Source organism: Mustela erminea, chromosome 12 (genome assembly GCF_009829155.1).
Source record: "Mustela erminea isolate mMusErm1 chromosome 12, mMusErm1.Pri, whole genome shotgun sequence".
Lineage (NCBI taxonomy): Eukaryota > Metazoa > Chordata > Mammalia > Carnivora > Mustelidae > Mustela > Mustela erminea.
Window position 1 is genome coordinate 34,071,062 of NC_045625.1, and position 25,146 is coordinate 34,096,207.

At 47.2% G+C, this 25,146-nt stretch overlaps 1 protein-coding gene across 1 annotated transcript; it reads right to left on the reverse strand.

The window, feature by feature from the left end:
- Positions 1–5,356: 5,356 nt before the first annotated feature.
- On the reverse strand, positions 5,357–23,645 carry POLR1E (RNA polymerase I subunit E). The gene is made up of 12 exons (XM_032306822.1): positions 23,390–23,645; positions 22,717–22,820; positions 21,048–21,124; positions 19,039–19,124; positions 16,571–16,629; positions 15,660–15,804; positions 12,536–12,643; positions 11,838–11,934; positions 9,718–9,851; positions 8,720–8,801; positions 7,814–7,945; positions 5,357–6,622 (listed from the first exon to the last, which is right to left on the reverse strand). The coding sequence occupies exons 1-12, from the start codon at positions 23,463–23,465 to the stop codon at positions 6,463–6,465; spliced, it is 1,260 nt and encodes a 419-aa protein (XP_032162713.1). The 5' UTR covers positions 23,466–23,645; the 3' UTR covers positions 5,357–6,462.
- Between the last annotated feature and the right edge of the window lie 1,501 nt (positions 23,646–25,146).

A 25,146-nucleotide genomic window follows, 5' to 3' on the forward strand; every position in this document is an offset into this window, starting at 1 on the left:
AAATCTAATGACCACCATAAGAAAAGCAATTACCTCCTAATTAAACATTAAGATGATGGTTCAATGTATCAACATACTGCTGCAAAACAGTTACAAAATAAAAACAAAGCCTCCCCACTTCCCCTTCACCTCCTAACTCATACTCTGATGGCAGATTAATGTTACTAAAAGCGCAGCTCTGCTCATACCTTGCCCTCATTCAAAACCCTTCAATGGCTCCCCATTGCCTTCAGGATAAAGAACAAACTCCTAAGTGCGTGTTTGAAGATCCTTCTCCTTTTGGCACTGACCTACTTGAATAGCCTCATTTCCTTCGAATCACCTTCAAATAACCCCTGGTCCCAACAAAATGCACTGAGAGCCCCTGCCATGCCTTTATCTTTTCCCACCTCTGCCCAGAATGTCCTTTACCCACCCCCAAACTCCCCACATCAAACCCCCACCTCCCTGTGAGACTCACTCCAATGCTACCTCCTCCATGAAGTCTTCCATGATGCCCTCCTCCACCACACCTGCCCACCATCTCTAGGCTTCCACTTTTCACTACAGATGATTCTCATGTATTTATCCCCAGCTGGCTTGTCTTACCGCTATTTCTGAACATACTCTCTATCTCCTGGTAAACTCTAAACCCAAATACATTCTCCCCTCACACCAAACATATGTCATGCAAACAGAAGGCACTAAAGTAACAAATGGCAGAAAACAGTACAATACGGTCAGCAGCAGCCAAATTTATCAGGGTGCTTAGAGGGCTAGCAAGTAGGAAACATACGAACTCCATCCAGTGTTTGGGACATTTGGTCAACAAACCCGTTTCTACTGAAATCTCCTATTTACTATCATTATTTACCCACGGATCTTTCGCTCACTCCTGCCGGGGGTGTGTGGGTGAGCGTGTGCTTGTGGGTTGAGCAGAAGGAAGAAAGCAGAGGAGATGAAGGGGAACGATCAGCAAAAACTGGCAGCAGCAAAACAACAACAACAAAAAAACTGGCAGCAGCAAGAGAGAAGCTCCTTCTTCAGTGAGGACAGCGCAAAATCTACAAGAGCCCCCCACGTCCCTGCACTAGTGTCAAACACCGGGGTGGAGGAGGGGGTGGGTTTAAGTCCTGCCAGGCGGGGGGTTCTGACTTTACCAAGGAGCTGAGGAGCTTGTTACAACACAGATGGGCCCCAGGCCTGGAGTTTCTGTGTTTGTAGGTTGGGATGGGGCTCAGCTTTTGCATTTCTACCAAGCTCCAGGTAATGCTGATCGGGACCACACTTTCAAGATCCTCGTTCTAGGTGGGCAAATGAATCCAGGTAAGAGGACGAACTGTGGTACAAGACACAGGCATTTCTAAAGCTAAATAACTCATTTTTAATCAGATTAAGGCACATGGAAAAGCAAAATCATAACGTGATTTTTCATTCTCACTTGTAATTCAGACACTAAATCCTATATATAGGGTAGACTGGAGAGTCATGGACAAGGGAGTTAGGAGACCAGGGTTCGAGTCCTGATTCTATCACTGGTTATGGGTAACCATGAGCGCTCTTTACCCTCTCAGAACATCACTGCCCCACCAAAACCTCAGAGAGGCTCAGTCTGAACGATGTCCAGGGCCAGGTCTTACAGCCTATGATTTCATCATTTTGAAACCCTGTTGGCAATTTAGTTCTAAAACTGAGTATTACACATTTCTATAAAAAATGCTCAAAGATACCACAATTTGGAAACTGGAAAACATGAGAAATAATTAAGTTAAGCTGGAGAAGATAATTGCAATAAATTGTTGTAATTATGAAAACTGAAGGAACCTTCACTTAAACAGGTTTCACAGAATAAGAGCTCAAGAATATACCATGGAAACAGATTTTAAAATCTATAGGAAAAACACTACAGTTAGTAATATTACTCGCCCATGAAACCAATGAAATCTTGCCCTTCGCAATGATGTGGATGGAGCTACAGAGTATGGGCTAAGTGAAATAAATCAGATAAAGACAAATACCATATAATTCTATTCATATTTAAGAATTAAAGAAGTTTAAGAATTAAAGGAACAAAACAAATAAGCAAAGAAAAAAAAAGAAACCAAGAACAGACTCTTAATTATAGACCACAAAATGATGGTTTCCAGAGAGGGTGGAGGGATGGTGACACAGGTGACGGGGATTAAGGAGGGCACAGGGTGTTGAAGGGAAGTGCTGAGTCACTCGGGTGCACACCTGAAGCTCATACAGCTCTGTATGGTGACTGGAATCACAAACTTAATTTTTAAAACGCTACAATTTTTAAAAGCCCAGCTCCCTTACTGAGGATAATCTACAGAAAGCAGGCTGTGTTCCAGAAAGAGAACACAACTTACCAGTGGAGCAGAGCTGAGGGGAATCGTCCAAGGAGAGAAATCGGCCGCTGCCCTTCCTGGAGCTGGCACCTCCCCTCTTCCCCACGCTGCTCCTCAGCCTCCCAGCGGGTTCTTTTTAAAGAGAAAAAGCCCCTTCTGGGAGATCATAGCCACAAGGTGAGTATCCAATGATCTTCCCATTGCTTGTCAATGACACCAAGTAAAGCAAATCGCCGGGCCACATGGCCAGGTCGGACGGTCCCCCAGTGGCCCGGCACCCCCTCTCCCGCGGATCCTGGGCAGCCCCAGCTGTGCCCCCGACGGGGGTCTGGCCTCTCCCCCTTCAGCAGCACAGCCCCAGAAGCCCTCCAGATGCCACTCTCATCTCCCCACCTCGGCCACCTGAACCGGCCCAGGGAGGAGAGCCTACACGTCGCTGACAGCAACCTGGCTGCCACTGGGCCACGGGCCACGGAGAACGTGACACCCGAGGTGTCCCGAGGCGGCCACGGGCCACTGCGAGGCTGCAGCGCTGAGTCTGCACCGGCCGGTCTGGTCTGCCGGGTCTGAGTGAACAGCTTGGCATTAAGTCGATAAGCCTCCCGCGGAGGTAGGTCACCCTCAAACACATCATCCCCCCTCAACAGATGGGGGAATGACACCACGAGAAGATTAAATGACCTGCCCGGCCTCGCACAACCTGCCACAGGTGGAGCACGTGGTGGTCCCAGCCTGGAGCTGGCTCAGGAATGGAGAAGACTCTGGAGAGAGCCTTCCCAGAAGGAGGAGGCCTTGCACAACAGAGGTCCACGAAGATCGAGAACACTTCCCGTCTCTTTCTCCTGTTTCTCCAGATGCCATGGAGAGAATGACTTTCAACGTAAGGATGGGGTGGAACGGGGTGTGGGTGCTGAGAGGACAGACCAGGCCTGTAGGCCACCAGGAGCCTCAGGGATGGGCACCAGAGGAGGGGGCAGGCCCAGCGGGGTTCCTTCGTTGCCCCTGGTCCTCTGCACCTCCCCCACCCCCGCCAGTTTCACTCCTTTGTCCAATGAATACTTGCATATCTAATGGGGGCAAGTCACTGAGAGAGACACAAGGATGAACCGGACCATCTCTGGTCATCATGAATGTCCATGATGAGCAGGAAATCACTAAAATACCAAGGAGAGGGGCACCTGGGTGGCTCAGTGGGTTAAAGCCTCTGCCTTCGGCTCGGGTTGTGATCCCGGGGTCCTGGAATCGAGCCCCGCATCAGGCTCTCTGCCTGGCAGGGAGCCCGCTTACTCCTCTCTCTCTGCCTACTTGTGATAACTGTCAAATAAATAAATAAAATCCTTAAAAAAAAAAATACCAAGGAGAGATTAGTAAGGGCCACAGCAGAGGAGCTGGCCATATTTGGTGTTGGAGCTCACATCCAGCTGTGGATACAGCGGAGGGGTGTCAGGGCAGGCTTTGTGGGCAGGGGATAGGCCATGAAGGATAGGACAGGGACACCAGCAGGGCTGGGGAGAAGGGCACAGATAAGTGCACAGAAGTGGAGAAAGCACAAGGCGACCCTGAAGACCAGGAAGAGGAATGTGGGAGACCAAGGGTTGAGGGACTTAGGGTGGGACTGGCAGGTAGAAGCCCTATCACTGAAGGCCTAAAGCATGGGAATAAGGAGATTAAACTTCACCTCCAATGACAGTGCTCAGCACTGCACCTTGCTCACAGTAGACCCTCATTAATGCCATGAAGCAAAATGTAGGAAGGCAAGTTCATGTGTGTGAAATGTACAACTGTAGAATATTATATTGACCCCAAATGTCTCGAATCTTATCAGTCAGTGTCTAGTCAGAACCACTCCTGACTTCAGCTCCACTATCTGAAGCGTTTGCTACGTTCTGCCCCAAATGGAGACCATAACACGCCATCAGCTTCTCACCCAAGAACACTGAAAGTTAACGATGAGGTAATGTCTGCACTGCTCTGAGATCTTTGGAGATGTGTGGCAAAAGGCATCACTATTATCAATATTTAAAGAGACTCTACCCAGCTCTCATCTCTTTTTCTGCAGACTGTTATGTCTCCAGGATAAGGTGATGCCAGATTGACCTCCACATAAACCTTTCCAACAGACAGCACCTGATGCACGTGCCTCTCCCTGAGCCCCTTACCTGGGGCTGATGGGGACCTCGATCCCAATGATGCCAGGCTGGTTTCTAACCTGTTATCCGGGGTTGCCAGAGCACAGGGGTGAAACCAGGCAGAAGAGCAAGACAGATTTCGGAAGGTGGTCTTCCTCAGGACCCCAATTTTTAAGCACTCAAGAGAGTCCCGTGAAGACTTCAAGGGGGGTCACTTTAGCAAAACCTACATCCTACACCAGTTAACATTTTTAGGTCTGACGCAGTGCCCGAGAGAGGAAGAAGTAAGAATACCTCCACGGGCTCAATTACAAATGGGAGTAGAAAGAATAACTTCAAAAGTTCAGGAGAGAAAAAAAAAATCTATTTCCTTCCCCCAAAACTTTCACGTCTATAAATACACTCACACGAAGGGACCCAAGACCACTCTTCCTTATGAAAACACAACCTGTCTGGTATTTGCAAGATAAACGATGTGCCCATCTTGCTCTCAATGCCCTGACACTCCAACAATATCCTCCAGTAGCTTCTCTCTTCTTCTTAAATAAAACTCATTTACTCCTGCGAATTACGGAAATCACACGTGCCTGGTAGAAAATCATGAAATTACAGCTGACTCTTGAACAGCATTGGCCCACTGAACAAGTGAAGTTTTTTTTCCAATAAATAAAAGCACTGTTGGGCGCCTGGGTGGCTCAGTGGGTTAAGCCGCTGCCTTCGGCTCAGGTCATGATCTCAGGGTCCTGGGATCGAGTCCCACATCGGGCTCTCTGCTCAGCAGGGAGCCTGCTTTCTCCTCTCTCTGCCTGCCTCTCTGCCTACTTGTGATCTCTGTCTGTCAAATAAATAAATAAAATCTTAAAAAAAAAAAAAAATTTATAATAAAAAAAAATAAAATAAAATAAAAGCACTGTATTTTCCTACCATCTTCTTTTTTCTATCTTACTTTAAGAACACAGGATGTAATCCGTGTAACATTCAAAGTATGTGTTAACTGTTTACCAAAGTTGGGGGTGGGGGTGTCAAAACGACACATGGATTGACTCTGCGAGGGGATGGTGCCCCTCACCCTGGGTTGTTCGACAGTCAAACGTTCACAGAAGGAGGAAGCAAGATGGAGACCAGCTTCCCAGTCTTTCGGCTGTTTGTGCTGAGCAGCCCAGGATTGGAAATGGGATGCTGAAAGTAGGGGAGGTTGCCCTCAGCACTGTGGGGCCCAGTCACCAGCCTCAGGAGGCCCAGCGGCAGTGTGGGGGAACAGTGGGTGTCCACGCCTGCCTGAGGGAGCAGCTGCAGCTGTGCGCCCTCAAACCTCACAGCTCCAGAGGCCACCGCCTGACTCCCACACGCGCAGCCTTTCACAATCCTATAGCTTTCTGTCCACACATTAAACCCCCTTTGAAGGAGAGCTAGAACAATGTGTTTTCCATCCTTCACTCTGATTCAGCTCTCTCAGGAAGGAGCTTTCAGAGCTGCCCCCTGCCCTCTGTGTGGCCTGAGCCAGGCAGAGCGACCGAAGGGGCTGATCACATCCTCTGATTTGGCTCCACTTCTGACGGCAGCCTCAAGTTCACGGGGCCCCTTTGGCAGCCCCACGGCGGGGAGGCCCATGCTTAGCTACTAATGCCTAAAGCCTCTTCCCAGCCCAACTGGGCTGTAACCTCCTCACTATGCACTCCAGGGGCCCTTCACATTTCTCTTTATTAACATTATCCATTAGATGTGCCCCAGGGTGCAGCCGGTAAGATCTGCCGACTCTGACCTCCCCAGGCCCCACCCTCCCACGGAACCGGCTGCCATTCACAATCACAGCCGCACCAAAGAGAGGTCAAGTCCAACAGGGCCATCACTGTACACAGCACAACTTGAGATGCTGCCTTCTGGCTTCAAACCCACGCCAAGGCAAGGCTTCTTTTTCTTCTCATTTTAAAAATAAAAATGGAAATGAATAGAAGTAGTGGCTGTGTGTGGCCAAAAGGCTCCATGCAGAAAGCAAGCATCTAGGTGATTCTCCTCCGCTTGGACTGGCGTTCCGAGGTCTGGGCTGGAGGCAGTGGGATGGACAGGGTGCCCATTTTGTGATCCTCCTCCCTGCCAGCTGCTAGAGACACCCTTCTTTTAGAGATCTTCAGTCTCATGGCTTTCGCGATCTCCATCATCCTAAGGAACAAACACAGAACAAATGGGGGAGAACGTCCTCAGGTCTGCTCAGGGAGGCTTGACAGGAGGGAGCAGCACATCATGCTCCTGGCCACGAAGAATCCCCAACATGGCCCCCAGAGCAAAGCAGAGAAGGAAACAAGATCCAGAGTCATCAGAAAGACAATTTCAATTTGATGTCTCGTCATTAGAAAATATCCATATATGTGATGGAAAACCAGGCTATCCTGACACCATTAACAACTCTGTTTACTTCTGATAACCAGGACCGAGCATTTGCTAGAATTTTGGTAGAGCTTTTACAGGCTCCAAGTACCTTTTTTCTCTTTTATTTTCAAATTCACTGCCTGTGAGAATGCCTTCTATGGACAGCCCTCAGGAGAATCCCGCCAGGGACTGCTACAAGAGTCCAGACAGAGGTGTTCTCAGAGGCTCTCCTGGAACACTGGCAGCCTTGGATGCCAGATGCCCCGAAACCACCGACAGAGGCCAACATACTCGCAGTTCATGATCCTGGAAGTTCGGCCTCCTACTTAGTCTGAATTCCTCCTGGCAGGGCTGGAAAGGGCCCAAAACCACAACTCTGCCAACTCTCCCAGGACCCTCCCAGTCTGTCCCTGCCACTCAGCAGGGCTGCCGGGTCACAGAGGCTGTGTGACGTCCCTGGCAAATGGCAGCCCCACTGTGCTTCTCACACTGCGCCTGGCAGCCCCTTCCATCTGACTCAGAGAAAGTTCTTTTTGCTGAGATTGGGTTCTCTTACAACGCCCAGCCCTGGGCTCCACCCCTTGGACCATATAGGCCTCCTCTCCCCAGTGACAGTAATTCCGAGACTGCTTGTGTATACAGGGACAGAATGCTATGGGAAGCCTCAGGCCTGAAGGCCAACTATTCCCCTTCTTGGCTGTGTGAGCCTGGGAAAGTCACTGACTTCTCTGAGGGTTCTCCCGTTGTTTTGTAGGGAAATCACTGAGATCATCACAGACTTAACACTACACCTCACAAGACAAGGCTTACTCCAAAATGTCTGGTTGCTCATCTGTTTACTCACTCGGGCACTGACAACTGTCCCCTGGTCCCAAATCCTGTCCATACTATACATCCCCAGTTCCCTCGATGGCACATCCCGCTTTCCAGTAGTACTAGCAATACATCAAGCCCCCACAGGGATTGTAATTCCGTGCCACTCACCTTCTCTCACTGAGCTTCAAGTCTCTCTGTAACACTGTCAGGTCAATCTGGAAGTTGCTTATGTGCAAGGCAAGTATGATGACATATGCAGTGATCTTTGCCTTCATAGAATCTGAAATCAAGTTCCGCAGGCTGCAAAGGCAGTGGCAGTAAAGGAGAGACATTGCTTAAGATGATTATTCTGAGAGCAAAATAAAAACACCCAAGCCTGTTCTCATACACACGTAATGTCTTCCCATCTTGGGGAGAAGAAAAGAAAGTTGAGCACCATTCAAGGTCCTGTCATGGTGCCCACGCCGTCACACACAGTGGAGCAGTGAGGCAACGCCAGCATTCCCTCCAGGTGGGACAAAGAAAGCCACATGTATACTTTCCCCAGGCAGAGTTAGAGTCTCACAGTGATAAGGACCCTCAGAGCCTGACCCCACTGCTCAGCTAGGTTGCTGGGAAAACAGTCATCCCAAACCCAGTTGCTGATGTTTCCAAGCACACTCAGAGCAGGAAACACATTCCGAGCCAAGGGCAGGAAAGAGCACCAGATATGCTGCTCTGGGTCCTTTCCCCAAACTCATCACACTGGCCTGTGCTTTTCTGCTCCACTGCCTTCCCACGGAACACCGGTTCTGTGGGGTATGAGGAAGGATTCCTCGAAAGAAGTCTCGATGGCAGGACTTCCTAGAGCTGCTAACGGGAACTTCTCCAAGGGGCACAAAGCGTGTAATATGTAGGGTTTCTTCAACTACCTTGACCCCCAGCCCCTGCAAATGGCCATGAGTGCTCCCCTCAGCAGTGTCTGTGGCAAGGAAGCCAATCCATGCTCTAGTGCCCCTGCCCAACCCTTCCCGCCTGCTTTCTCCTCTACAGGCAGAAGCCCCGGAAGTCAAGCCCCGGAAATCAAGCACTGACCTGCCATTGTTGTAGGTCAAGCAAGTGAAGTGCTTCAGCAGTTTGCTGTTGATGATGTGGGGGACTCCAGGTCCCAGGGCACCTGCAACACAAAGGTGAGTTTGTGCATTTCCAAACCCTCGTACCATACCTCCTCCGTCAGCTGGGACAAGAGGACAACAGCTGCGCCACCACAAGGAACAGAACCGTGTGGGAAGAGAAGCAGGGGCCCGTGAACCAGGACAGCCACCTGCCAATGCAAATGTGCTCAGGATACTTCAGCCTGCAGGCCGCCTGTGCGTGAGAGACATCTGTGATGGGGCAGCGGTGAGAAGGAGGAACAGACTCTAATGAGGCCTGAAGTCATAGAATTTATAAGATGCAACACAGACTGTGGCAAAAGCCCAGGGAGAGGGAAAGAAGGGCGACTGGAACATGCAAATGAACAACAACCAAGTACTGACAACATACAGACTCTTGGGAGCTCCAGCACTGTAACGAGACAGCACCAGCTTGGGCCTGAAACCACAAGTGGTTTTCCAACTCGGGGGAGATAGGATTGTGGGGCACCCCCCCATACCTGCTGTGGCCCTCACTGTAGGTGACACAGATCACCAGGGGGAAATGGACTCTCTTCTTTCTCAGTCGGAAATTAGCTGACACAACACAGCCCTGCCACTGGCCTTCATGTGAACAAAGCCGATTTTTCTCCCCACAGGACTGACATTTGTCCAACCGTCTCTTAAAATTTTCATTTGATTTGACTGGATACATACTTTGCCCAATGCAGAAGAAAGAGCAGTCAATGTTAGCTCTGAACACTCATACAACCCAGCCTGCCTCCACTTTCAGATGAGGAAAGAGCCAGGGCAATTGTCTCGGCATGCTGGTGGCACCCACAGGAACCCGTTACACAGAACTAAAGATCTGCACAAGCACAGGCATTTTCTTCTCTCATCAGAGCCGGTCTAAGAGACAAGTAACAGGCTGGAAATAACTAGAATAAAATGTCTACTTACTTTTCCGCTTAATCACTTTCTGTGCCCGAAATTTGATGAGCGTGTCCAGAAACCATATGCATCGGGCCTGGCGGTCTCGGCTTTCCTCATCTGATGGCAAAGACTTCAACGCTTCTATGACAAAGGAGCAGTGACTAAAAGAAGAACGGGGGAGGGGGGGGATGGGCGGCCAAGGGAGGAAAATTAAGACCAGCTGTCAGGAGCCACTTCCGCTCTCACAATGAAAACAGCGGGCATCTGCCACAGCTGATACCCCACAGTCGAGGAAGGGCCATCCTGCTAATGCTCCTTGTAACACGGCAAGCACAGGGCTAGGGCACTAAAGGGCTAGACAATAAATATTCCAGCCTCTGTGGGCCCTATGGTCTCTACTGCATCTACTCAGAGCTGCCCCTGTAGTGCAAGAGCAGCCATTAATCATACACAAATGAATGGCCACGGCTGTGTTCCAATAAAACTTTATTCATAGGCAGCAGAACAGACTTGGCACAGTCTGCCAACACAGTCGACTGCCAGACAGTCCACCCCATCCTGATGTTGTGCTCGGGGGCCCAGGCTCTTGAGTTAGATTGCCCGGGTTTGAACCCCCTCTCTGCCATTTAGTGGCTTAGACAAGTCTCTATATTCTATACATCTCTGTACACCATCTCCGCCTAAAAATTTAGGATAAAGATAGTAGCCTCCTCCTAGGATTTTTTGGTGCATTGAATGAGACAATGCAAGGAGAGTGTTTAGAACAGTACTTGGCACATGTAAGAGCTCCTTCAGTGTTAGCCGTTATTTTTATGTACTGTTCCACCACCGGGAGGATCCTGGACTCAGAGGTGAGAAGGCTCTTCAAGGTCATCTTACAGCAGCCTCATTTCACAGATAAGAAAACTGAGGCTCTGAGAGGGAAGATCACACAGTACCTCCGGCAGAGCTCAGGGACTCTGTTCTCCAGACTCTCACCCGAGAGCTCATTCCTGCACCTGCTGTGCAGCCACAGTTACACGAAGACAACCAAGAACCAGGAATAAGCTTTTCTACACATGTATCTTTGGAACAAAAACCAAAAAAAGCACTCTTGAAAACTTGGGAACCAACTCAGGGTTAACAATTTTTCATTTTCTCAAGATGAAATTATTAAAAGAAAAGAACTCAAAAAGTAAGAAAATTCCACTGTCATTGTAAAAGAAAAGCTGCTTGAAGGACTAAAGGAGACAGGGGAGATAATCTGAGTATTTTAAAATACACACTACATTAGTTAAATTTTTTTAAAGATTTATTTATTTCTTTTAGAGTGTGAGCACGCACACAAGCGGGGGAAGGGCAGAGGGAGAGAGAGGGAAAGCAGCAGACTCCCTGGTAAGTGCAGGGTTGGAAGCGGGGGCTTGATCTCACGACCCTGAGATCGTGACCTGAGCTGAAATCAAGAGTCAGACCCTTAGCCAACTGAGCCATCAGGGTACCCCCATAAATTTGACTTTATGTATAAAGTGTGTAAAGTGACTTGTGTATAAAGTGACTTTATGGGGCGCCTGGGTAGCTCAGTGGGTTAAAGCCTCTGCCTTTGGCTCAGGTCATGATCTCAGGGTCCTGGGATTGAGCCCCAAATTGCGCTCTCTGCTCAGCGGGGAGCCTGCTTCCCCCTCTATCTCTCTGCCTGCTTCTCTGCTTACTTGTGATCTCTGTCAAATAAATAAATAAAATCTTAAAAAAAAAAAAAGTTTAAAAAATTAAAAAAAAAGTGACTTTATGTATGAAGTGTCCACTGGCACCTAGTCACAGGTTGGCACCTGGGCCCTGCCAGGGACAATCACTGTCAACATAACACTGGGGACACCAGGCCAGCTCCGGCTCCAAGCCCCACACCACAAGGCCTCACCACCCTTTGCTCAGCCAAAGGCGCCATGCACTCAGAAGCTACCTCTCTCCCCACTGAATGCCACCCACAGCTTTGGGACAGAGGCCCGAAACATTTTCAAGAAAACACTGGCTCATTCATGTTCACATGTTGAAAAGACATACACCCCTACCAACGGACATCCCTAAAGGTCGGCTTCATGTCTGACTACTGTCGTGTTCTGACATCACTGCCTCAGACACTCCATCTACCCCAGGGCGGGGGAGGAGGGTACCTGTTCTCTTCAATCTTCTTCAGTATTTCCTCTGAGGAGACATTCCTGAAAGCTTCAGAGGGGCTCTGAAGAGCTTCATACTCCGCAGTGGACAGAACTAGTGACAGGTCAAGATCATAAACTGACCAAAAAGGAAACATCTAACGAGCTTGCTCACCTCAGAGTGGCCCCATGTTAGAGATGGGAAAGTTGAGGCCCAGATTGGGGAAGACCACACAGTATGAGGGGGCTGAGCGCAGGGAATCGGTTCTTCAGACTCCTAGCCCAGAGTCCATTCCCTGCTGGGGCTTTTCTGCCTCCTCAGCTGATTACAAAGCCACTACAGTTATTTTCCCCCTGACTAGACCGACCAGTAGGAAAATTCTATGCTCTACCTTTTACAGATCCGTTTGCCCTAGACTTAGGGCTGACGTGAAAGTCTTATTTTGACCACCCACAGAGAGGGCCCCCCTCATCCGCCAAGGCTGAGCTTGAGGGTATCTGGCACTTTGCTGAGGAATGGGCTGGACTCTCAGGGGCTGAGGGCCGGTCCCACAGCTGGTGAGGAAGCCTAGCTGACTTCCCAGCAATGGCGCCAGGGCGAGTACTTCTGTGAGCGTGATGGGACCAGCAACGTCCTCAGAGAGCCTGTCTGCCCACTCATGTGTGTGCCTCTCAACTTGGGAAATAAAGCAGCATTTCTACGGCAACAAGGATACGGTCTTCAAACTTATACACGTCTTCAGGCTTGGCGGCATCAGCGTGGCAGGGAGGAAGGTAGAGGGAGTCATCCTGCAGGTCGTCATGGATGGCGTCATTGACCAGAGCTTTTCAATAAAGGAAGAGATGGTGCTGTATCATGCTGTTTGGGTTCAGGCTCCCCAGTACTCTATAACTCATGTACTCAAGATTAATTGGCCCAGAAACTCCCAATCGGGATGCTTCTGCCAATGCGGCTTGACCAGGCTGACATCCACTCATAACACAAACCTAACCAGGCCCCGGAGAAGGCACACGCAGCATGGCTCCCCTCAAGCAGCCCGCACAGTAGCTGGGAGGGACAGGTGAGCTAATAAATATTTACAATATAAGAGAAGCTAAAAGTGAGGAAGAGAGCCATCCATGGCTTAACATCCAGAAAACTCCACAAACTGTGAGTAAAAACGAAAAATCAAAATATAAAACCGTGAACGACCCTATAAGAAAAACCACGTAAGGACTAAGTAAGCTAGGGTGCCTGGGTGGCTCAGTCAGTTAAGCATCTGACTTCAGCCTGGGTCATGATCCCAGGGTCCTAGGATTGGGCCTCATATCGGGCTCCCTGCTCAGCAGGAAGCCTGCTTCTCTCTGCCTGCTGCTTCCCCTGCTTGTGCTGTCCCTCTCTCTCTAATAAATAAATGAAATTGTTAAAAAAAAAAAAAAAAAAGAATTATAGGGGCATCTGTGTGGCTCAGTCATTGAGTGCCTGCCTTCAGCTCTGGTCATGGTCCCAGGGGCCTGGGATCGAGCCCCATACTGGGCTCCCTGCTCAGCAGAAAGCCTGCTTCACCCTCTCCCACTCCCCTTGCTTATGTTCCCTCTCTCACTGTTGTCTCTCTCTGTCAAATAAATTTTAAAAATTTAAGAAAGAAAAAAATTGTATTAAAAAAAGAATTAAGCAAGTCCAAATAAACATGGACAGAGAGGAATACAGGAACATTCTAATAGTTCATCTGGTAAAATGATGAGAAATGAGTGAATTCTTTTTTTTTTTAAGATGTGTTTTTTTTTTTTTAAAGATTTTATTCATTTATTTGACAGAGAGAGAGATCACAAGTAGACAGAGAGGCAGGCAGAGAGAGGGAGAAGCAGGCTCCCTGCTGAGCAGAGAGCCCGATGTGGGGCTTGATCCCAGGACCCTGAGATCATGACCTGAGCCGAAAGCGGAGGCTTAACCCACTGAGCCACTCAGGCACCCCATGGGTTTTTTTTTTTTTTTTTTTTTTTTTAAAGATTCTATCTATTTATTTGACATAGACAACAGCGAGAGAGGGAACAGAAGCAGGGAGAGTGGGAGAGGGCAAAGCAGGCTTCCCATGGAGCAGGGAGACGGATGCTGGGCTCAATCCCAGGACTCTGGGATCATGACCCAAGGTGATGGCAGATGCCCAATGACTGAGCCACCCAGGTGCCCCTGTTTTTATTTTATTTTATTTATTTGGGAGACCGAGCACAGGTAGGGGAAAGGGCAGAGGGAGAGGGAGAAGCAGACTCCCCACTGAGCAGGGACCCATGTGGGGCTCGATACAAGGATCATGGGGTCATGATCTGGGCTTAAATCATGAGTCCGATGCTCAACCAACTGAGCCACCCAGGTGCCCCTTTTTCTTTTCTTTTTAAATGTCCTTTGACAGCTGAGAGTCAACTGAACAAAAAAATTCAAAAGTTTATTTATGCTTTCAAATAAGTAGAGACACATACTTCTATGTTCCAGATAAGAAAATATAATATTGTAAAGAAGATGTTGATTCTCTCCATTTTATTCTCAATGGAATTTTGAGGCAATTTGACAAAGTAATTCTTAAGATCACCTGGGAAAAAAAGGCATGCTACTCTAACCAATGTTTGTCAAAAATAAGGAGGGATGGAGGAATTTGTCCCATCAGAAAACAAGCTGGAAGATGAGGCTACTGAAATCCAGAGCCTGGTGCTGCCCTAGGAAGAGAAAGGACAACTGAACAGAACAGACAGAATGTGCTCAAGTGAGAAGGATGACTTTTTAAATCATCTACAAAAAAAGGAGCTGGGGACAGCTGGCTAATCCTTTGGAAGTTATAAAATTAGGTCTGTACCATATGCCAAAAAGACTTCATTAAGATTTAAATGTTAAAAGTAAAATTGTGAAAATACTGAAAGAAAACATAGGGAAATATTTATATAATCTCAGGGTTTAAAAAGATTGTCTAAAAACTACTAAAATTCCATTTTATTTTATTTTATTATTTATTTTTAGGTAGGCTCCTCGCCCAGCATAAGAGCCTAGCACAGGGCTTGAACTCACAACCCTGAGATTAAGACCTGAGCTGAGATCAAGAGTCATCCACTTAACCAAATGAATCATCCAGGCACCCCTAAAATCCCGTTTTACTTTACTTATTTTTTTAAAGGTTTTATTTATTTATTTGACAGAGAGAGATCACAAGTAGGCAGAGAGGCAGGCAGACAGAGAGAGAGGGGGAAGTAGGCTCCCTGCTGAGCAGAGAGCCCGATTCAGAGCTCGATCCCAGGACTAGAGATCATGACCTGAGCCAAAGGCAGAGGCTTAACCACTAAGCCACCCAGGCGCCCCTAAAATCCCATTTTAATAGAAAAACTGCTCTTATGTAAACTTTCTCTTATGTTCTTACAATGCATCCGAGCAATAAATACATTTTTAAATAATGTAATTAAATGCTCAAGCTGCTCATGAGTTTAGGAATAGAAAAAGATCCGCTGATCCCATAGTGAAGCACTGTCTCAGTTCATCATCCTCACACCAGTTTTCTTGCCCCAAACCTCCCTGTGACCACCCCGAGACCGAGGTCTTCTCCCTCTGCACCCCGCCAACTGGAACCCTGGCGCCCAAGACACAGCGCACACATACCCGTCCCTGCACTGGTCTCCTCTACCTGACTGTGACCTCCCTACAGGCAGACGTGTCTTACTATATCCAGAGTCTGTTCCCCAAGGAGGCATGCAGGGAGAGGCAGGAAGGAATCCAGCCCTGATGCCCATTATTTCCATCTGTGGGGCAGGTAAAAGATCTCAAGAGAAGAGGAAGCAGCCTCTGTGAGCAGACTCTTATCCCGAGTCCCAGCCGCTTACCGGTCACACCCTTTGCATCAATAATATTCTCCGCAGCTTTAGCGACTGCACAGTTGAGAGATTCACTGCCAACTTTGTTCATTCTTCTGGAGTTCAAAGCCCGCTTCTGTTTGGTGGTTCCAAAGGCTTCGATACAAGAATCCATCTGTGCAGTGACAAATCTGGTTTGTCTGGGGACAGGCTGGGCACTACTCCTAGCTGTGTGACTGTGGGGAAACTCTCCACCTTTCTGAGCCAGGACTCCCTCACCTGTGAACTGGGGGGACTCATACCTTTCTATCGCAAAGGCTTGTATTAACAGATCCAAGTACTCGCTTTGTAAACTGTCAAGGGCTATTTATAAATCAATGGTGTCCATTTGCATGGCGAAAGCCTGGACTAGACTGAGGATTGGTAAATTCCACGCACAGCCTACCATCTTCCAGCCCTACACTCACAGCAGATGTTGCTTTTGCTTATCACTCACTCTCTCCCACTGAGCCTGAGGACAGTCTCACGTCCTTCTCAATACAGTGCTCCAGGCAGTGCTGAAGCCTCAACTGACTTGCCATCTGGGGTGAGATCACCCACGCTGTAAATCCTGAAGTTTACTTTATTTTAATGTGAGAGCTTCCAGGCTACAACCAGTATTTTCTGCAACTTGCATTAAATCCAAAATCAAGTGTTACACTACACCTATGTCAGCCCAGTGACCCAGTTCTGAACACCGGCATGGAGCTGTGTCTAGCTGCCCCAGACGGAAGGACAGTGCTCCGTGAGGCTGAGAGGTCTCTGCAGGTAGACTATCTGGGGAACCACAGACCCAGTGAGCTGGGAGCAGCCCTCTGCTCAGCCAGCTCATTTTGCACGGAGAAACACGGTCCTAGAAGGAACGTGCTTCAGCTCCCATGTCTCAGTTCTGTCACACTTACCTTTTCTCTAAAACTTTTGTTCTGACTCTCTTGTGTCAATTCACTCTCAATTGATTCATCTGTCAAAACACAAAACAAGCAAAAACAGAGAGGGGGATAAAAAGCAAGCTGTAAGAACCACAGATTATAACAGTGATTAATATTTACTTCAGGGTGAAACTAAGAAAATCGGATTTCTTTACTGCAGGATTTCCCAGAGTTTAACATGATGGATTCTGTGAACATTTAGTCTGTGCCTTTAGTATACAGTTAGAGGATATGGAGAATAAATTAAGGAGTCAAATGAAAGGTCATCTAATCCAACCTCTTCGTTTTACAAATAAGGAAAAAGCCTCCCAATGAAATGATGTGTCCCAGGTCAGTTCACCAGGCAGTGGCCTAGACAGGATTAGAAATCAAGTCCTCAGCTCTTTCCAGTAAATAGTTTTGCCTTCCTTACAAAAGACCTAAAGGCAGACATAAATGTGAGGTATGTGTTACTTACATGAAGCTCTCTCTGATCTCCTATAAACTACTCACACAGGGGCAGGACACAGTAGTGGACAGGAGCATAAGCTCTAGAGTGACCTTGTCTGAATTGCACTGCCAGTTCATATATATGATATATATATATATATATAATATAATATAATTATAACTTAACATAATGTAATTATAATATACATTATATTAATATTAATAATGTATAATTACAGTTGTATAATTATATTACTAATATATAATTATACTATTTGTACTAAGATATTATAATTATAACATAAGTTATATTATATTGTATTATAACATACATATATATATCAGCAGTATGTCCCCTTCAAACTGTGCCAGTTTCATCATCAATAAAACCACCAGAGGGTTATTACATGAAGTAAATGATGACATGCACTGAAAGTGCTTAGAACAGTGCCTAGCACATAGTAAGGATCAATAAATGTTGCATTTGTGTATGTATGTGTATATATTTATGCTCGCTAAAATAAACCATTACTTACAATTTTTTTACATGTAAAAACAAAAATCTGTTTGATCAACAGGTTAATGAATAATTTCCTCTGCCTCCTTAGAAGTCAGAAAAGGATTTGGAGAATAATTTAAATGTAGTTGTATTAAAAAAGCAAGGAATTCTTAACCTATAGATTCTGGACCCCTAGGAAAGTCACAGATGGGTTTCAGGACTCAAGAGCCCTTTACAATCATATGCAAAATCTCATATATATGTTCTTAAATATTATATAAGTTTCCGGGAAGTAGGTCCATGTCTTTCAGATTCTTAAAAGGACTGGCACCATTGCGCTGAAGGAATAAAGCTGAATTACTACCTCAGAAGGTATTAGGTAGATCTACCATGACCGTAAACAATCCTTCCTCATCCACACCCCCCGCCCCACTGTGGTTCTCAGTATTTAAGATTTAGGGAACAGGAGTTCCTTGGGTCTGACCCTCTGACCTATCATTCTGGAAGATTCCACTCTACCTGAGCATTCTCAGATGCCAAAGCAGAGAAGCAGTACAAGCTCTCCCACTGAATTAGGGGAAAAATGGATTCTCTCCTAAACAGAAAGTATAGAGACTTCTCATCAACATGAAAATTACTATCCAACTTGTAAGTAACTTCCATCACCTGATAGAGACCCTAAGACCTCTACTCCGACTAGAACAGCAAAGGGTTAAGAAAGGCCTTTGAATGAAAAAAATATCAGACATGCCCTCCAATATTCTGCTCTGATCACTGTTCAAGTAGTTTTTTTAAAAAATTAACATATAATGAATTATTAGTCCCAGGGGTACAGGTCTGTGAATCGTCAGGCTTACCTGTTCAAGCAGCTTTAACTAAAACATTTTTTTGGGGGGGCGCCTGGGTGGCTCAGTGGGTTAAAGCCTTTGCCTTCGGCTCAGGTCATGATCCCAGGGTCCTGGGATCGAGCCCCGCATCGGGCTCTCTGCTTGGCAGGAAGCCTGCTTCCTTCTCTCTCTCTTTGCCTGCCTCTCTGACTACTTGTGATCTCTGTCTGTCAAATAAATAAATAAAATCTAAAAAAACAAAACAAAACACCTTTTTTTTTTGATTCACTGAAATATGTATTGAGCAGCTAGGGAGATACAAAAGTGACTAAAACATCACTGAAGAGGTAAGCAGATGCACACAACAGAGAAAGCCACGTGTAAGGGGTCACTGCATCACAGCAGTCAAGAGAAAAGTGCTTTAGGAGATCAAGAATGAGATTGCTTCCAGAAGACTATTTTCTGATCTCAAATCTGTAAATGCTGTACAGACAGGACCTGTGACTGTTTTGCGATGTCTCCAACCCCTAACTTGTGCCTGGAGGATAGTAAGCCACCAGTAAATATTTGCAGGAAGACACCCTTTAAAAAATAACTACAAAATATGTTTTACAAATCAAAAACTAACTCATCTAACAAACCTAAAACATGCAGTGTTTTTGTGAGCCTTCATGACTGGGCCCTACCTGAAAACAGTGGCTGCATGTTGAACAACTCAGCATCATACACCTCCATCTGGCCAGAAGTCTTGTTCAGAATTCCCACAAAGTGCCTGAATAAAGTAGAAATAATATCAGTGACAATCGGTTATTCAAACATACTGCTTATACAACTTCCTTTTTCCTATTTAAAAGTTCTCACTGGTCCTTCTGCCCCAATCAATACACTTGAGGAACACACCACTTGCTGCTGAGGAACAGTAATCCCCTACAGCAGCAATTCGTAGCATGAGAGGGAAAGGAGAGAATGAATGAGGGAGCTCACGAGGTGGTTCTGGAAGGAAAAAGAGGGGAAAAAAAAAAAGCTCCGAGGTGATTCTGGTAGTCAATTATACTTGGGCTCACTGCCGTAGTGGGAAACCCTTTGGGGTTTTTAAATATAAGAATCTAGAATTACACTAACATTTATTGCACACATAAATTTTATGGAGGCAAAGACAAGTAAAACTTTGGGAATTATGGGGAGACAATTCTGAACTAGACAATCTTTGGAAAGGCATGATGTGGTGTTAAAACAGTTTTAAGTATATACAAATTAATCTGACTTCTATCAGGGTGGTTCCATGGGGGCTTTGAAAGGGTCTGTTTTGTGGTTCACTGCTGGGTACTATCAGAGGGACACTGTCTGCGTTACACCAGTGCCTGACAGTCACAGGCTGCTGGGGTGGACAATCATCACTGCACCAATGGGGAGCCTGGGGCTTAGGGAAGGCAGAGTTGCCCAAAGCAGGTGATCAGTGGCAGAGCTGTATGGAAACCCTGGAGCCTTTCATACTACCAGGTCCTTTTCCTGTTAGTTCCAGCAGAAACTTCTGGCAAGCTTTGGTCTATTAATTAGGCCGCCTTTTGGGAACCAAACAGTTATAAAGAATATTGCAAAGTGATGAAGGTGATCAAAAGGTACTTTCAGTTCAAAATAAATAAGGGGATGTAATTAACAATACTGTATTTAACAATACTATATTATATATATTTATTATATATAAATGAATAATATCATATATGTGAAAGTTAACAATATTATATATGTGAAAGTTGCTAAGAGAATAAATCTTAAAATTTCTCATCATAAGAAAAAATAGTCTCTGTGTGGTAATGGATAACTGCTTATTGTGATGACCATTTTGCAACATATATGAGTAACTAATGGTTATTCTGTACACCTGAAACTAATGTCATGTTATATTATGTCTCAATTAAAATGTTTATTATTCAGAATTTTTTTAAGTAATCTCTGCTCCCGGGGTGCCTGGGTGGCTCAGTGGGTTAAAGCCTCTGCCTTTGGCTCGGGTCATGATCCCAGGGTACTGGGATCGAGCCCCGTGTCAGGCTCTCTGCTCAGTGGGGAGTCTGTATCCTCGTCTCTCTCTCTCTCTGCCTGTCTCTCTGCCTACTTGTGATCTCCGTCTATCAAATAAATAAATAAAATCGTTTAAAAAAATAATAATAATCTCTGCTCCCAAAGTGGGACTCAAACTCACAGCCCTGAGATCAAGAGTTGGATGCTCACACTGACTGAGCCAGGCAGGCACCCCTAAAAAATTATCTTTTTTTTTTTAAAGATTTTTCTTTATTTGACAGAGAGATCACAAGTAGGCAGAGAGGCAGGCAGAGAGAGAGGGGGAAGCAGGCTCCCTGCTTGAGCAGAGAGCCCGATGTGGGGCTCATTCCCAGGACCCTGGGATCATGACCCAAGCCAAAGGCAGAGGACCAACCCACTGACCCACCCAGGTGCCCCCTAAAAAATTATCTTAAAGAAAACTACAAATAAATGAGATTTTAGGAAATCCTACAAATGTAACTCATTTTTTTCTTTTCAGGCATGTCCGCATGCTGGTGTGAAGGCCCCTGATTCTGGGAACACAGGACATGGTAAACCTCTCCAGATTTCCCCCACTGCCCCTAAAATAAAGACCAAAACCAGCAGTGCCAGGCTCACCATCACTCTCCTCCCCTTCTCCCATCCCTTCCCCTACCTGCACAGAGTGTTGCACTTGAGAGCTCCAGTCCCAAAATTGTTTCCTACGTAGGACAGTCTGTCTGTTTCAGCAGCCTAAAATGAAAAGGGAAAAAGCACCACTAGAACCAATGTTGAAACGTATTACACATCTTGTCCCCTCTTCCCACATTGGCAAAAGCTTTAGAATCCAAACCGAAGTGGATTAGAACTAGAGAGCCTAGGTGGCTCAGTGGGTTAAAGCCTCTAATTCGGCTCGGGTCATGATCCCAGGGTCCTGGGATCGAGCCCCGCATCGGGCTCTCTGCTCAGCTGGGAGCCTGCTTCCTCCTCTATCTCTGTCTGCCTCTCTGCCTACTTGTGATCTCTCTCTGTCAAATAAATAAATAAAATCTTTAAAAAAACAAAACAAACAAAAAACCTAGAGAGCCTCTGGGAGATGATCCAGCCCTGCTATCCAAGTGAATCTGGGGCATCTCTGGGAGAAAGGCAAGAGGACTTTTGAAAGGGAAGGCCCAGATAATGCTGGGTTCTAGATGGTCTTAAAAGTTCTTGGGGGAGCTGTACCTCAGGCCTTAGGAGAGAGGTCCTCAGCTCCCAGCACTTAGAGGTTTGCAATAAAACAGTTCTGTCGGGATGCCTGGGTGGCTCAGTGGGTTAAAGCCTCTGCCTTCGGCTCAGGTCATGATCCCAGGGTCCTGGGATCGAGCCCAATATCAGGCTCTCTGCTTGGCAGGGAGCCTGCTTCCTCCTCTCTCACTCTCTGCCTGCCTCTCTGCGTACTTGTGATCTCTGTCTGTCAAATAAATAAAATCTTTAAAACAAAACAAAACAAAAAAACGGTTCTGTCAACTACCTCCTGGACCCAAAGTCCAAGCCCTTCCTGAATTTCTTCACCCATCTCTCCATGACTGCTCCCATCCACGCTGGCTGCACTACGCCAACTGGCGATTCACATCTCAATCACAGCCAAGCTTTCCTGCTTCCCTGTGTTTATCCTTGCTACTCTCTTCACTTGGACTGCGAAACCTCAGCTGTCAAACCGTCCTCCATCCTTCAGAGCTCAGCTCTGCCGCGTCCCTCCCCCAGGAAGGCCTACTGGAAAGCGGAGACTTCTCCAAAACTCACCTTCCCTCCCTCAGCTCTTGGCTTGTCTGCTTGTATGAGTTGCTGAGCTTAAAACCAGTTCTCACCTCTCTAAAGCAGCCATTTTGAACCCAGCAAATCCCCTTGGGGGGCATCTGGGAACCTGTGACATTCTAGGTGTCACAAAGAAGAGGTGCTGAACATCCTGTGAGGCACCAGTCTGGCCCACAACAGAGAATTCTCTCGGTCAGAAGGACAATAGTGCTGAGGCTGAGAAACCCTGCTCTAGAGTAAGAGCTCCTCCGGAGTGTGGCCCAGTGCGATTCAGCGGTTCCCTTTGCACCTTACAGCACCGGGCCACAGTGGGGGCTCAAGAAAAGCTTGCTGAACGAACAAATCAAGGAAAGGGCACCACTTCACCAAAAGTATGTAACTGAATGGAGCCTGTCCCATACCCTAACCTGCTGGGGACTCACAGGAGTTCTTTAAAGGCTCATCTGCTATCCCTCCACTCCCCTCCCTCCCTCCTGCATCCATCCACACCCAGGGCCCTCTGGGCCAAGACCAGCCCAGGGGAGACAGCTGGTTACTGCAGCACTTACCAGGATGCGCTGACTCTTCTTCCTGGGGTTTGTGGAGTCACTGCTCTTGTACAAAGTAAAACGCATGTTGCCTGGATTCTGCAACTTCCCATTGGAGAACTGGACTGTAAGATGGCAGCCCAAGAATGAGATGAGAGTAGATGGACCCACGGTATATGGTGGGGAGGAGCTGGGCTGTTTATTGGGAGGGAGTGACTGAAGGAATGGGAATGGTAAGGAAGTCCAGGTCCTGACCTAAATAGGGACTGAAGGAGGTCCTGGTTCAGCTGGGAAGACGTGATGGGGAGGTGAAGCCACTGCTGCCAAAGGGCTGCGACGGACGGAAGGAAATAACTAGGGGAATGGAGCTGAGGCCTGGCCCAGACCTAGAGAAATGGGGAAATCTCTGCCTGGTGGAGAATGAAGCTGGGCAGGTGCGAGTGAGTGACGGGGTGACTAGTACAGCCCTGGGGAGGAGGGTGTCTGGGAATGTCCTCATCCAGCTGGGAGGTGGTGACAGAAAGCTGGTGGGATGACAAAGGAGCCCTGGCCAAGTCCCAAGGAGTGGAGGAGACTGGAGGGGGTCTTGGCGCAGCTGGGAAAGGGGCAAGACAGAGGCAGGAGGCCTGTAGAGGCATCCAGACCCAAAGGGAGGGAGTTCCGGGGAACTCTGCTCCGGCTCCGCAGTCTTTACCCAGTACTGCTCTCTGGCTCTCGACGGGATCCCCACAGTACAGCCACCTCGCACTCGGCAACACCTCAGCCGCCATCTCGCCAGTTCCGACGCCGCGAGTTTAGACAGACCCGGCCCGGGGCCTGTCAACCTTCCACGCGCTGTGGCAGAACGGCGAGGCGGAAGAGGCGTGGCCTCATGAGTCCCGCCCTGCGCGTGCGGAGACGGCGTGGCCCCGCCCCACCCGACACCGCCCTTTTCCCTCTTCCCCAGAGCACGGAGGCGTGCCATCTCCGCCCACTCTTCGCCCCGCCCCTCCGCTGGGAGAGGCGGTGGGGGCCCGGGTTCTCTCCTCTGCCGGCTTCTCTGATACGCCGCAGCTCGCCTGCGCAGAAAGGGTTGTGTGACATCAGGGCAGTTACGACAGCAGAAAGGCCAAAGGAGGACCCTACCTAGAACGTGGACTCGAAGCAGGGTATTTTTGAAGGACAAGAGCTCAGGTCCTTTCATCTCTGCTACCCACATTGTCTTCTTTCAGGACTCAACAAATGACGTCACCAGTTGTCCCAATAAAGTTTTTACAGCAGAAAGAACCTTTGTACCTGGCCCTTATTTTGTGGGCAGATACTTCAAAACTAGATAAAGACCCTGTTCATCACACTACCAACTTACTCATTTATTTACATCAGTCAAGACTTGTAGATTCCCATTTTATTCAACAGATTAGAATCTGCTATCATTTATTTTCAAGTTCAAGTTTTATCAGATTGAGCCGGTGGGAACCCCATTAAGTTGGCTTCTGGGTACTTTTAGCATGTCCACATCCTTTTTTTAAACAAGTCCTTACTTTCTGGCACAAGGTATTTCCACTGGTCTTGGAGTTTCCCTGCCCCAACCCTTGAATCACCCGTTTCTCCAAGGAATTCTGGTTTCTTTTGGTAGGGAGTGGTATTTTAAAAAAATATTTTATTTATTTGACACAGAGAGAGAGATCACAAGTAGGCAGAGCAGCAGACAAAGAGGGGGAAGCAGGCTCCCTGCCAAGCAGAGAGCCTGATGCAGGGCTCAATCCCAGCACCCCGAGATCATGACCTGAGCCGAAGACAGAGGCTTAACCCACTGAGCCACCCAGGTGGCCCAGGGAATGGTATTTTAAAAAACCAAGATCTGTGCAGAAGGTAGGGACTGCTTTGGGGATGTCACGGCTCCTAGGTTTGAATGAACTGAATTAGGGAATATAGATAAGTAAGCACACTTTTACAACTAACAGTGATTAATTTATAAATTTAGGATGTCTAAACTCATGTATTTCTAAAATTTAGGATTTCTAAATCCATTTTGAAAGCCCTGAGATCATACTGACCTCTAATTCCAACTGAGCACCACAGGGTTTATTCTGATTTTCCTCCTCCCATATTTGTAACTTCCTTTGCTGACACTGAGAAACCTGGTTTCCATTAGCCTTAATATGCTTATCTGATGATATATGAATACACTTATTTGATCAGTCCTCCTGCAAGTAACACACCCCCCATCACTACCACCACCATCACCTGACATGGAGGCCTAGTAGCCCATTCAGGCTCGAACACTTTAAACCAAGCCCAGGCTTCTGCGTGGATACTGTGTTAGTTTAGAGTTCTCCAGAGGAGTGGAACCAGTAGACGATCTATATCTATCTATATATTTAGAAACACACAGAGAGAGTTTTGTTGAGTAATTGGCTCACACAATTATGAAGGATGAGAGGTTCCACAATTTGCCATGTGTACACTGGT

What these genes read in the sequence shown, in the direction of transcription:
- POLR1E (XM_032306822.1), bottom strand. Translation starts at nt 23,465, where the DNA reads ATGGCGGCTGAGGTGTTGCCGAGTGCGAGGTGGCTGTACTGTGGGGAT. An exon ending in AGAAGAGTCAGCGCATCCTG is followed by an intron (nt 21,125 to 22,716) that starts GTAAGTGCTGCA and finishes TTTTCATTTTAG; the next exon opens with GCTGCTGAAACAGACAGACT. An exon ending in TGATGCAAAGGGTGTGACCG is followed by an intron (nt 12,644 to 15,659) that starts GTAAGCGGCTGG and finishes TTTATTGAAAAG; the next exon opens with CTCTGGTCAATGACGCCATC.